The 14514-nt window shown below is 39.4% G+C and overlaps 1 protein-coding gene across 1 annotated transcript in view; it reads left to right on the forward strand.

Annotated features, from left to right (window-relative positions):
* Positions 1–14103, forward strand: part of LOC128660693 (ovalbumin-related protein X) — a 68185-nt gene extending 54082 nt beyond the window's left edge. The window contains exons 7-9 of the mRNA XM_053714649.1: positions 3943–4085; positions 5943–6095; positions 13076–14103. Coding sequence (XP_053570624.1) covers positions 3943–4085; positions 5943–6095; positions 13076–13477 — 698 coding nt within the window. The 3' untranslated portion in view covers positions 13478–14103. The remainder of the gene's footprint in view (positions 1–3942; positions 4086–5942; positions 6096–13075) is intronic.
* Positions 14104–14514: the final 411 nt, after the last annotated feature.

The following is a 14514-nucleotide window of genomic DNA, read 5'->3' on the forward strand; positions in this document are numbered from 1 at the left end:
CGGCCCTCATTGTGGTCTTTTTCAAGGTAATACATTATAATAAATTCAGCATTTAAATATAATTTGAATTAACATCTGCTTACTCTGACACTTCATAACTCTGATTCAAAGCAAGCCCATTATTTCAACACCATCTACTGGCCACACGCTATATAGCATCCTTTGCTTCAAATAGGTGGATTCTGCTTGCTGTAACAGAGGAATAAAGATTTCAAAAATAAGTTACAAATCAAATATTTTATTATACAATTAAAACAAAGTAATATGTATGTGAAATACACACACATCTTAATGTATCTATATGCAATACATTCTCATATAAAGCTAGAATATGACTGATTGGTATTTAAACCTTTTGGGTATAGGGTATCTAGTTCCACTATCCAAATTGTTTCTTTTTGTGATAATAGTGTTTTTCGATCGCCCCCCCCCCCCCCCTTAATTTTGCAGATTTGATCTATAGGACAACATCTTAGGGTAGATAACGATGTCTGTGGTCCAAAAAATGTTGAGCCACTGGTTGATCCGGTTTACCTTCCTTAAACCCTTAGTAACTAGACCATTTTTCAATTTTCTTACCTTTAAGGACCAGGGTTGTTTTTACATTTCTGCTGTGTTTGTGTTTAGCTGTAATTTTCCTCTTACACATTTACTGTACCCACACATATTATATACTGTTCTTCTCACCATTAAATAGGCTTTCTAAAGATACCATTATTTTCATTATACTATATCATTTACTTTAAAAAAAAAATGAAAGTCCTTTAGAAAGGGATAAGAAGGCACCAATAGGATAATATCGTCAGGTAAGAACAAACATACAGAATGGACAATGTTGCACTCACAAACAAAGCGGCACTTGGAAATGCCAGAACTCGCAAGCTGGGACACAGGTAGCAATGGCCGCCAGCCGGTCACGTGGGATCAAGCCAACACCAACGCCTTCCTATGGGAAATCCAATCAGCAGTGCAGAGAAACGCATTGCTGAATTTTATACGTTTTAATAAAAAAAATTAAGTTCTTATCCCTGCTGGAGTTGATTTCCTCCTTATCCTGCACTTATATTGTTATTTGGACACTTGCTGAAGGAAGCGAGTGGTCCGGGCAATAACAGGGTGTCTTTAATTTACACACCCCCTGCACTGCTAGCGGTGATTGGATTTCCCATAGGAAGGCATTGGTGTTGGCTTGATCTCGATTGGCGGAAGGTCCCCACGTGACCGGCTGGCGGCTATTTCTAACTGTGTCTGTCGGGTGACTGAGAGGTCCCGGCTTGCGAGTTCTGGCATTTCCAAGTGCCGCTTTGTTTGTGAGTGCAACATTGTCCATTCTGTATGTTTGTTCTTACCTGACGATATTCTATAGGACTTTCATCTGACACTTCTACTTTGGGAGAGCTGCCTGTGAATCAATCGATGTATCTGGATTTCATATCTAATACCCATAGCGCATTTCCATAGGGTGTTAATATCCCTATATCTACTATAAAAAAAATATAAAATATGATGAAAAATTTTTAAAAAACTATTTTTTTTCTAACTTTGACCCCCAAAATCTGTTCCTCATCTACAACCACCAAAAAACACCCATGCTAAATAGTTTAAAAATTTTGTCCTGAATTTAGAAATACCCAATGTTTACCCCCTTAAAGGACCGGGCATTTCAGACTAAAACTTCCCCAAAAGACCAGAGAATTTTTTAACATTTTTGCTATCACAACTTTAGGTTTCTCACTAAAAATATTTACAAACAGCTTGTGCAATGATGACACAAATGGTTGTAAATGCTTCTCTGGGATCCCCTTTGTTCAGAAATAGCAGACATATATGGCTTTGGCATTGCTTTTTGGTAATTAGAAGGCCTCTAATTGCAGCTGTGCACCACACTTGTATTATGCCCAGCAGTGAAGGGGTTAATTAGGTAATTTGTAAGGTTAATTTTAGCTTTAGTGATCAGATTACCCTCCAATCTGACACATCCACCCCTTGATCCCTCTAAAACAGCTCTCTTCCCTTCCCCACCCTCCAAAGTTCACCCCTATCTTAAAGTGAGTGAAGGTAAACTTTGGTGAATAAAAGTCCATTTTTTAAAATTACTATTAAAAACAGGGGCACTTTCATTCATCAAAGTTTACAAAGCAGTTATTTTGTTAAAAAAATTACCTTTTTTTCTTTTCACTGCTACAGCAGCTTCCCCCACATAGAGATCCTCTATTCACACGTCAGCAATGACTAATCCAGCTTCCTCCAATCACAGCATGGCCTCAGGCAATGACTACCCTGGGGGGAAAGCTGTGATTGGAGGAAGCAGGATTAGTCATTGCTGACTTGTGAATAGAGGATCTCTATGTGGGGGAAGCTGCTGTAGCAGTGAAAAGAAAAAAAAGGTAATTTTTTTAACAAAACGGCTGCTTTGTAAACTTTGATGAATGAAAGTGCCCCTGTTTTTAATAGTATTTTTTTAAAATGAGCTTTCATTCACCAAAGTTTACCTTCACTTTAAGTAATGACACAAAAGTCTGCCAGTATGAAAAAAAAAAAGTTTTGGTTTTTGTTTAATATTTTTTAAATATATTTTCTGCAGTGTAGGATCCCCCCTTACCCCCCAACCTCCCAAAACTGCTCTCTAACCCTCCTCTCTCTACCTATTAGCTGCCATCTTAGGTACTGGCAGTACCCAGTTTGCCATAATTTTTACTTATTTAAAAAAATAAATATTCTGTAGTGTATCTGCCCCCCTTCATTACCCTACCCCCTTCCAGATCGCTTCCCCACCCCTTTCCAAGATTAAAAGCCCCCTCTCCCTCTTTCCCCCTCCTCCTCCCTCCCTCCTTCTCCCTCACTGAAGCTCTATTTTTTTTTCTGTAGCGTAGTAGTCCCAACAGCTCCCGCCCCCCTACAGTGATGGTCTGCCCACCCATCTCCCTCCTAGCCCTCCCACACCACCAACGATCGGCACCATCATTGCCCGATGCAGCGTGCCATCGTTTACTCACCGGCAGGTATTGCACAATACCTCAATATTGAGGCATCGCTGCAATACCCTTAGAACAGCTGGAAGCAATTGCTTCCAGCGCTCATTTTTACTAAGGACGTGTTAGGTACGTCTGCGGTCGTTAAGGAATGTTTTTTGTAGGACGTACCTAGCACATCCTTGGTCCTTAAGTGGTTAAAATGTCTGTCATATAGTCTGTTATAAAAAGCAGTCTGCCATGTGTAGTTTTATGTGTATTACCTTGCTGACTAAGGGCCAGATTAAGAGTAGAGCACAAACGTTGCATGCAGGTTAATTTGCACTGGTATTAGTAGTTGAAAGTAAATGAGATCGCTTGAGCACAGCTGTGCAGTTCAAGTTAACGCTCATCAGGTTAGTGCGTTCTCAGAGCTGTGGTTAACTGTTTCACAAAACAAAAAACTGTCACAAAACATATCAAAAATACATTAAAAAGTACAATTACATTCATAATAACACCAGCTAATAAAATGTTTTTTTTTTGTTTTTTTTAAATATAGCAAGTTATAGGGACTCAAAGATATGAGGTCTCAGCTGTTAGAAAAAAAAGCAGTCAAGGGGCTTTAATATTGAGATACATACATATACATGCCTAAACATGTATATGTATGTATATATAAATGTCTATATATATGTACGTATGTGTTTATGTATTTATGTGTGGGTATATATGTAGTTACAGACATATATACACGTACAAACACATAAATACATATGTACACATATATAGACACACACACACACACACATATATATATATATATATATATATATATATATATATATATATATATATATATAATTTACCTATAGTTTTGAAACTCTATTAGATTTACATGTTGTATGAAGATTTTTTTCTTGTTTGTTTCACAGAGTGGAAAGTATAAACATACCGAACAAATCCATATCTATATTTTTTGTCTTGCCAGATAAAATCAAGGAATTGTTTGCTGCAAAAACCATTGGTGTTGATACTGCATTAGTCTTGGTAAATGCAGTGTACTTTAAGGGAAAATGGATGAAACTATTTGATAAAGAATCAACAAGAGACGCACCTTTCCATCTGAAAAAGGTTTGTTCTACTGAATTGTTATCAGAAAGTTAATAATAGTTTGTGTGAACTAATATATTATATATAAAAAGCTATACGTTAAACAAAATTGGATGGAAAAAACTAATTTCACAGATTTGCATTTCTTGCTGAAAGTTAAAAGACACAAAACTCCATAAACCAAGCAGTAATAGCTGCTGGCATTTGAGGCTCGCCTGAAATGATAGTTAAGTAGCTGCAGTCTAAGACCGATGCTGCTTAACCTGTCCGCCACTTAGTTGGTGATTTGCAACCATCCCAATCTGATCGGGGTGATTGACAGCCCCTGCTTGCGGCCAATTTGCTGTCAGCGAGCAGGGGCCGGAATTGCACAAGCATTGCTCGTGCAAGGCTTGTACAATGTTAGATGCGGACAGTAGTGTATGCTGTCTGCTTGCAGCAAGGTCCATTGAACATGATTCTCGGTAGCAAATAATTTCCGCCCAACCTATAAACGGAGCCCATAGAATGTAGAATAAAATGTCAATATGTTTATTATTATTATTATTTTTATCATTTAACCATTTTAGTACAACCTTGGTCTAAAACAGGTGTGTCCAAAGATTTCACAGAAGGGACACACTGAATTTTCCCAATTAAACTAATTCAATATAAATGCATTTTAAAATAAACAAATATTTAGCAAGCTGTTTAATAAACTCTTATATATACACATGTATCCAGAAACAAGTACAATAGATCCAGAAAAAAGAAGACAACATTCTGAGTGCTGAAAATGGTTAGAGAGTGAAAGAGTTTTAAAAAAAAAAAAAAGAGCACTAAAATAGCTAATACCCATTGGAGATAAGTATAGAATTGTCTGTAACGAATAAGTTTCTTATTAAAACAATAATTTTATTAGTTGTATCAACTTTTAGTAGTAGTGACGTGTTTCTAACTGTCTTATGCAGACTACACTCAATATGTAAAAAGAGTTTTGATGTTACACAAATATGTTTGAGATGTAAACCATATATCATAAAACATAGAAATTAAAAATTAAAAATACAGTAAGTTGGCCAACCTATATACGCTAATAACAAATACAATTACAATGTAAAATCGGAATTGGGCTAAAAAAACAAAAGATCAACAGCAATCAAAAAGTGAGTGTCCTTTCCAAAATAAAAGATCATAAATAGTTCATATAAAAATTCATATGAGGAACAAAAAAATGAAAAATAAAAGGGATATAATATATTTGAGGCGATGGCTGTTGCCTTAAGTATTGTCAATTGAGATACAGCTATAGGGAGCCTGTGTTAACAGTAAAAAGTTAGTAAGGTATACCTATCTGACCTTTTTACCCCTTCGGTAGGTCGGTGGAAATGGTGAGACGCAGTGGCGGTTCTATTTTGCACCCCTATTGGGCTGAGGTGGAGAGTGGAGAGCTTTAGATCACAGGTCCATAGTCTCCAAACGCTCTCCTTGACAGCTTCTTTGCTGTACTTCTCTCAAACCCTATCATTGCCTTCTAGTACTTGTACCTACATGTTTTCTACTTGTTGCTCTTGTCCTATGGAATTATTTTGTAGCTCTGTCAAACATTCCATCAGTTTAAGTATAAAACTAATTTATTAGAGATGTTTGCACTCTTACACCCAAACCTTTTTCACATCTGCCTGTAACCACAACCATGGTCATCCACTGTACAATCCCTTCATATTGTTGATTCTAATGATCACCAGTTGTATTGTTACAAATTACTTCAGATAGTAGAAGCCTAAAGGCCATAAATATCTGACATGACACAAAACAGAAACAAAAAAACACAAAATGAAAACAGAATAAGCATAAAGTAAAGAAATGTGCTGATACCTAATATTATTGTTCTTTTAGAATGAAAATAAAACCGTGAAGATGATGTATAAATCTGACAAGTTTTATCTTGGTTCTCTGCCTGATCTGAAATGCAAGATGCTGGAGCTTGTTTATGAAGGAAACTTTAGCATGTACATAGTATTGCCAGATGAGATTGAGGGACTGGAAAAGGTAATAACACCCTCTGCCTTGTAAATGTTTCTGTTTCTCATAAAAGTACAGTAATTAAAAAAAAATGTTGTGGTCTTTTAATAGATTAACATAGATCAATATATCAGTAGAGTCTAACATTATTAGAACAAATTAACACCTTGTTTTACTGCAGTTGTTTTTTTAATGGTCATCTCAACCCACAATTTTCCTTTTTAGAGGAGACAATCTAGACTTAATCAAACAGGATACAGCAAAGGTTGTGCTAATAGTGTGTGAAACCATCTGCCACAAGTATAGCAATAACATTGTGTGATGCCTCCCATAGAAAGTAACAGAATTCATTGGATGGGAAGCATTGCTGGGGAGAGCAAAATTAGCAGGAGTAGGGGGAGGATATTGGCAAAATGAAATCCTGCAGCCAGTACAAATCAGATTGCCCTGTTTTCAGTCTATATTATCTTACAATTGCCTCTATTTTCATATGCATGTGTTTCTCTATAAGGGTAATAAGTATTTTGCATATCTAACTACCTTTCAGTTTTCAAGATAAAGCAGAACAATTTGCAGGGGAAAATGTTTACAGAATATGCAGAGACCTTGCAGAGAATTTGTAGCTGCGCCCATTTGTTGCTCCAGTTTATCCCACCAGCCTAGGCAGGAAATCTATTTTTACAATAAAGAATTTCACAACATTTTTCATGTGCATTGTAGTTTTATCATAATTTTCACTCTGTGCATTAAAAAGGGATATAAAACCCAAATTTGTTCTTTCATGATTCAGATAGAGCATGTGATTTTAAATAACTCCAATTTGCTTCTATTATCTATTTTTCTTCATTCTCTTGCAATCCTTTGTTGAAAACGAAAGCAGCAAAGTACTACTGAGAGCTAGCTGCTGATTAGTGGCTGCTCATATATGACTCATGTCATTTGCTCACCTTATGTGTACAGCTATCTCACAGTAATGCATTGCTGCTCCTTTAACAAAGGATACCAAGAGAACAAAACAAATGTGAAATAGAAGTACATTGAAAAGTTGTTCTATCTAAATCATGAAAGAAAATCTTTGAGTTTCATGTCCCTTTAAATATATATTATTTTTTTGCATTTTTTTTTAAATATATATAGAATCCACTGTTGCACACTATTTAGAGAACTCCAGCAGATGCTTCATAGTACTGGCTAGATTTATTAGATAATTCCAGAGACCATAGAGGTCTAAGAGAAAGTCCAGATATCTTTAGATAATTGTATCCTTAGGACCCACAAACTTGCTGGCAGGGAGAGAAATCATGAAAATTATTTTTTAGCACTATATTGTAATGTATGTGTCTTCCCTTCACATCCAGAAACCTGCATAGTGAGATGACCCACTCTCAAGCTAAAATGTGCCACTATTATTTGAGGCATCTTGCAGTACTGACAACACTAGATAATCTCACCAGATCAGAGAGCTTTAGAGAATTAATCCTTTAGAATAAAAAACAAAACACAAACACGGTATAAACTATTTTTTGTTTTCACAAAGAGCAGCCTGCCTCTATGAGTGGGATTTAGAGACATATAAGAAAGATCAAAAACACACATAAAAAGAATAAACAACCCTTTATGGTTTTTAACAATTATTATAATATCATGTGTAGCTGTAGTTTGCTCTCGTATTTGCATGTTAAAACCGTTAAAAGTAATTTGTTTGCACTCAGAGATTAGTAAAATGCTCTTGAAATTACAATGTTACAGTAAAAAGTAGACAATCACGGTTATTTAAAAGTGCAACATAAGAAGATAATATTGCATATTTCATAATCCAATGTTCTGCACATAGCAGAATATGTTTTATTTATATATGCATTTATATATATACTAGTCCTAAAGCCCGTTCACACGGGCCATCTTTTGCAGTACACTGGCCCCACCCCTTGCGCTCTCTCCCTCCCCCTCTCTTTTGCTCTCTCTCCTCCCTCTCTTTTGCGCTCTTTCTCTTCCCCCTCTCTTTTGCGCTCTCTCTCCCCTCTCTTTTGCGCTCTCTCTCTCCCCCTCTCTTTTGCGCTCTCTCTCTCCCCCTCTCTTTTTGAGCTCTCTCCCCCCTTCTTTTGCGCTCTCTCTCCCCCCTTTCTTTTGCGCTCTCTCCCCCCCTCTTTTGCGCTCTCTCCCCCTCTTTTATGCTCTCTCCCCCTCTCTTTTGTGCTCTCTCTCTCCCCCTCTCTTTTGCACTCTCTTTCTCCCCCCTCTCTTTTGCGCTCTCTCCCCTCTCTTTTGCGCTCTCTCCCCTCTCTTTTGAGCTCTCTCTCTCCCCCCCCTCTCTTTTGCGCTCTCTCCCCCCTCTCTTTTGAGCTCTCCCCCCCCTCTCTTTTGCACTCTCTCTCCCCCCTTTCTTTTGCGCTCTCTCTCCCCCTCTCTTTTGCGCCCTCTCCCCCCCTCTCTTTTGCGCTCTCTCGCCCCTCTCTTTTGCGCTCTCTCCCTCCCTCTCTTTTGCGCTCTCTCCCCCCTCTCTTTTGCGCTCTCTCCCCCCTCTCTTTTGCGCTTTCTCCCCCCTCTTTTGCGCTCTCCCCCCCTCTCTTTTGTGCTCTCTCTCTCCCCCTCTCTTTTGTACTCTTCCCCCCTCTGTTTTGCGCTCTCTTTCTCCCCCCACTCTTTTGCGCTCTCTCCCCCCTCTCTTTTGCACTCTCTCCCCCCTCTTTTGCTCTCTCTCCCCCCTCTCTTTTGTGCTCTCTCTCTCCCCCTCTCTTTTGCGCTCTCTCTCCCCCCTTTCTTTTGCGCTCTCTCTCCATCCTCTCTTTTACGCTCTCTCCCCCCTCTCTTTTGCTCTCTCTCCCTCTCTTTTGTGCTCTTCCCCCCTCTGTTTTGTGCTCTCTTTCTTTTTTTTTGGGCTCTCTCCCCCTCTCTTTTGAGCTCTCTCTCTCCCCCTCTCTTTTGTGCTCTCTCCTCCCTCTCTTTTGTGCTCTCTCTCCCCCCTTTCTTTTGCGCTCTCTCCCTCCTCTTTTGTGCTCTCTCCCCCCTCTATTCCACTCTCTTCCCCTCTCTTTTGTGCTCTCTCTCTCCCCCTCTCTTTTGCGCTCTCTTTCTCCCCCCCTCTCTTTTGCGCTCTCTCCCCTCTCTTTTGTGCTCTCTCCCCCTCTCTTTTGAGCTCTCTCTCTCCCCCCCTCTCTTTTGCACTCTCTCCCCCCTCTATTTTGTGCTCTCTCTCCCCCTCTCTTTTGCGCTCTCTCCCCCCTCTTTTGCTCTCTCTCCCCCTCTCTTTTGTGCTCTCTCCCCCTCTCTTTTGCGCTCTCTCTCCCCCCTTTCTTTTGCGCTCTCTCTCCATCCTCTCTTTTACGCTCTCTCCCCCCTCTCTTTTGCTCTCTCTCCCTCTCTTTTGTGCTCTTCCCCCCTCTGTTTTGTGCTCTCTTTCTCCCCCCCTCTCTTTTGCGCTCTCTCCCTCCTCTCTTTTGCGCTCTCTCCCCCTCTCTTTTGAGCTCTCTCTCTCCCCCCTCTCTTTTGCGCTCTCTCTCTCACCACTCTTTTGCGCTCTCTCTCCCCCTCTCTTTTGTGCTTTCCCCCCCCTCTTTTGCGCTCTCTCCCCTCTCTTTTGTGCTCTCTCTCTCCCCCTCTCTTTTGCGCTTTCTCTTTCCCCCCCTCTCTTTTGCGCTCTCTCTCTCTCCCCTCTCTTTTGTGCTCTCCCCGCTCTCTTTTGTGCTCTCTCCCCCCTCTCTTTTGTGCTCACTCCTCCCCTCTCTTTTGTGCTCTCTCCCCCCCTCTCTTTTGTGCTCTCCCCCCCTCTCTTTTGTGCTCTCCCCCCCCTCTCTTTTGTGCTCTCTCCCCCCTCTCTTTTGTGCTCTCTCCCCCCTCTCTTTTGTGCTCTCTCCCCCCCTCTCTTTTGTGCTCTCTAGCCCTCTCTTTTGTGCTCTCTCCCCCCGTCTCTTTTGTGCTCTCTCCCACCCCTCTTTTGAGCTCTCTCCCCCCCCTCTCTTTTGTGCTCTCTCCCCCCCCCTAACTTTTGTGCTCTCTCCACCCCTCTCTTTTGTGCTCTTTCCCCCCTCTCTTTTGTGCTCTCTCCCCCCCTCTCTTTTGTGCTCTCTCCCCTCTCTTTAGTGCTCTCTCCCCCCCCTCTTTTGTGCTCTCTCTCCCCCCTCTCTTTTGTGCTCTCTCCCCCCCCTCTCTTTTGTGCTCTCTCCCCCCCCTCTCTTTTGTGCTCTCTCCCCCCCTCTCTTTTGTGCTCTCCCCCCCTCTCTTTTGTGCTCTCTCCCCCCCTCTCTTTTGTGCTCTCTCTCCCCCTATCCCCTCTATCTTGCGTGAGCGACTGCGCCCGGCCACGCCCCATTTACACCCGGCCACGCCCCTTTCACTGCACTTTGCGTCCGGTCATGCCTACTTCACGTCCGGCCATGCCCACTTCTGCCGCAGATCAGGTAGGGACTCAAAGGCCAGGTGTGTTTGTCCTCGTGCTGTTTCTACTGTGCATGACAGCTTCGGACAAACACACTTGGCCTTTATATATATATATACATACACACACATGATTATATATATAGGTATAGATATATACAGATTTATATATATATATATATATATATATATATATATATATATATATATATATATATATATATTAAATTACATTGAACATATTCTGTGCAGAACAATGGAATGTTGAAATATTTACAGTAAATGCATACTATGGGGCCTATCTATCAAGCAGTTATGAAGCAGTGGAAACAAAGACCGCTGCTCCATAACCTGTCCGCCTGCTCTGAGCAGATGGACAGACATCACCGGAAATCCACCCGATCGAGTATGATAGGGTTGATTGACACCCCCCTGCTGGCGGCCCATTGGCCGCAAGTCTGCAGGGGGCGGCGTTGCACCAGCAGCTCTTGTGAGCTGCTGGTGCAATGCTGAACACGGAGAGCGTATTCCTCTCCGTATTCAGCAAGGTCTGGCGGACCTGATCCGCATTGTCGGATCAGGTCCGCCAGACTTTCTTAAATAGAGGCCAATAACACTTTACTAAATGTGAATATTGCATAAATATCTTTTTTCATAGTTTTATCTACTTGACTGCAAATGGCTCCAATGCACACACATATATATATATATATATATATATATATATATATGTGTGTGTGTCTATATATGTATGTATATGTTTATATGTGTACATATGTCTTTAAAAACAAAAATACACATCTAAATACATATGTACACACACATACACACACATATATATATATATATATATATATATATAGCCACACACATACATATATATCTTTAGACATGTGTATGTATGTACTGTATGTATCTCAATGTTAAAGCCATTTGCAGTCCTTTTTTTTTGCTAACACCTCAAACCTAATATCTTCGAGCCCTTATAGCTTTTTATTGCATTTTTTTAACCAGTTTTTTTAGATACTTTTATTAGATAGTGTAAATTAAAAGAGAGAAGTGCTCAACCTGGGAATGAACAATAGCATAATAGCTTGTTCTATGGCCAGTTACCACCCTAGGAGCAGACTCTTTTTGTCAACATGCCTGTAGTTTATCAGTATGACCCTGACTAAACAGTGTAGTTCAGTCCCGAAATACCATGGAATCCCTCTCTGAACAAGAGAAACGGCAAGACCCAAGACGTACATTTCGGCCTAGTGTGGTCTCGTCAGTGAGGTGCAGCCATATCCCTCTAGGCACACTGAGCAACTGGTCCACATCTTGTTACCTGCTTCATCCTTAGGGAAACTTCCCTCGTGTTCATAATTTACATAAATAAAAAGAGCAAAGCGCTCAACCCGCGAATGAACAATAGCACCATAGCTTGTTCTATGGCTAGTTACCCCCCAAGCAGCCTCTTTTTGTTATTATGAGTGTAACCATAGTTTTAAATGTATTTTTAATGCGTTTTGTGACACTTTTTTTACTTGCATAGCAGTTAACCAGAGCTCTGAGGTTGCGATAATCATTCTAGCATAAATCGAGATTGCGCTGACATGTTAGCATTTACTTTCAACTTGTAATAAGAAGAATTTAACTTGCGGTTAAATAGCCTCGAAAACCCAATATCGCTTGTACGCAAACAATAGCGCTCCACTCTTAATCCTTTTTAAAGTGCAATCCTAGGGGAGCTTGCGCATGTCCTTAACTTTCCGGCAGCAGTGTTTGCAACAATGTTTATAACAATGTTATACATAATTGCAAATATTGATGCCATAGACTGCTAAAGAAACGTACACACTCTTAAAGTATCAGTAAACCTAAAAAATAATGCTATATAATTCTGCACATAGTGCAGAATTATATAACATTATTTTAGTGCTATCGTTATAAAAGCTTTTCTTCCATTTGAATTTTTTAAAAATATGCTGGTTTTACAGACCCGCTCTCTGCTCTCTGCTGAGCGGGTCTGTTTTTTTTACTCAGCGCATCGGGCCAGCTATATAGTCACAGCCCGGCCCGACCGCGCCATAACATTAAGTGCAGCTCGCTCCTGCTGTCAGACAGAGCAGGAGCGAGCTGCACTTAGTCTTATGGCGCGGTCGGGCCGGGCTGTGACTATATAGCTGGCCCGATGCGCTATGTAAAAAAACAGACCCGCTCAGCAGAGAGCAGGGAGCGGGTCTGTAAACCGGCATATTTTAAAAAAAATTAAAATGGAAAAAAAGCTTTTATAACGATAGCACTAAAATAATGTTATATAATTCTGCACTATGTGCAGAATTATATAACATTATTTTTTAGGTTTACTGTCCCTTTAAGCTCAACCAACCTAGCTTTACTTTTCAACAAAGGATAGAAAAAGAACAAAGACAATTTGATAATATAAGTAAATTGAAAGGTTGTTTAAAATTGCATGTTCTGTCTGAATCATGAACAATTAATTTGACTTTGCTGTCCCTTTAAGAAGTCATATAACGGAAAGGTCTTTTATAAAAACATCTGATTTGTTAAATAGTTTTTTGACATTCTATAATATTTTTGAACAGGACACTAATGTATTTTTTGTTGTGACTGGGTTTGTTTTTCAGCTTGAAAAGGACATGACGCATGACAAATTAACAAGCATCTTAAAATCTACAAATATGAGAGAGCAAAAAGTTGAGGTGCAAATTCCAAAATTCAAAGTTGAGGAGACCTATGACCTTAAGGAAACACTTTCTGCCATGGGAATGGCGGATCTTTTTACTTCAAATGCAGATTTAAGCAACATTTCCTCACAGAAAAACCTGCAGGTGTCAAAGGTTGTTCACAAGACCTACGCAGATGTAAATGAAGAGGGAACCGAAGCTGCGGCCGCAACTGGGATTGGAATAGCTTTGACCAGTATGCCAATGCGCATTGAATTTACTGCAGATCATCCTTTCCTGTTTTTTATAAACCATAAACCCACTAAAACCATAATGTTTTATGGAAGAGTCAATTCCCCTTGAAATAAAAAATAACTTAATGTTACACTGCTTAAAGGGACATGTAACCCAAAATTTTTCTTTCATGGTTTAGCTAGAACATACAATTTTAAACAAATTTCTAATTTACTTCTATTTACAAATGTGCTTCATTCTCTTGGTATCATTTGTTGAAGGAGCAGCAATGCACTATTGATTTCTAACTGAACAAATTGGTGAGCCAATGACAATCGGTTTACATATTTAGTCACCAATCAGCAGCTATAACCTAGGTTCTTTGCTGCTCCTGAGTCTTCATAGATAAACATTTCAGCAAAGGATAACAAGAGAATAAAGCAAATGAAATAATAGAAGTAAATTGGAAAGTTGTTTAAAATTGTATTATCTATCTAAATCATGAAATACATGTTTGGGGTTGCATGTCCCTTTAAGTTTAGTAAGCATTATTTACTTCTTTTTATATTATCGTCTTTGGATTTTTTCAGCAACATATACATTTATATGCTTTGCTTTACAACTATGAAAGTCTGCTACAATATATCACAATCTACCAGTAGATAGTTCTCTTCTATCCGTGAAAGATGCAGAAAACAAAACTTTTACAGCAGAACTGAATAATGTAACATTTAATAAAGCACTTATGGAAAGTTGTTTTTCTTGTACACGTATATTAATTCATTACACAAATGGTATGATGCATATTTTCAGGGCTGTTTTAAGGGATGGGGCAACCAGGCAACTGCCCGGGCACTAGCTTCCTTTAGGACTGGTGGTTATACAACAATTTTTCTCTTCATTCTCTTGCTATCTTTATTTGAAAAAGCAGGAATGTAAGCATAGGAGCCAGCCCATTTTATATTCCTGCTTTTCAAATAAAGATAGCAAGAGAACAAAGAAAATGTGTTAATAGGAGCAAATTAGAAAGTTGCTTAAAATTGCATGCTTTATCTGAAATTTGGGTTTCATATCTCTTTAATGAACTGAATCAACCTAGCAATAAGTTAAAAGAAGTCATATTACTCGAAGCTAGCAATACAGGGAGATTTAATTAATTCACTCAA

Source organism: Bombina bombina, chromosome 5 (genome assembly GCF_027579735.1).
Source record: "Bombina bombina isolate aBomBom1 chromosome 5, aBomBom1.pri, whole genome shotgun sequence".
In the NCBI taxonomy this organism is placed as follows: domain Eukaryota; kingdom Metazoa; phylum Chordata; class Amphibia; order Anura; family Bombinatoridae; genus Bombina; species Bombina bombina.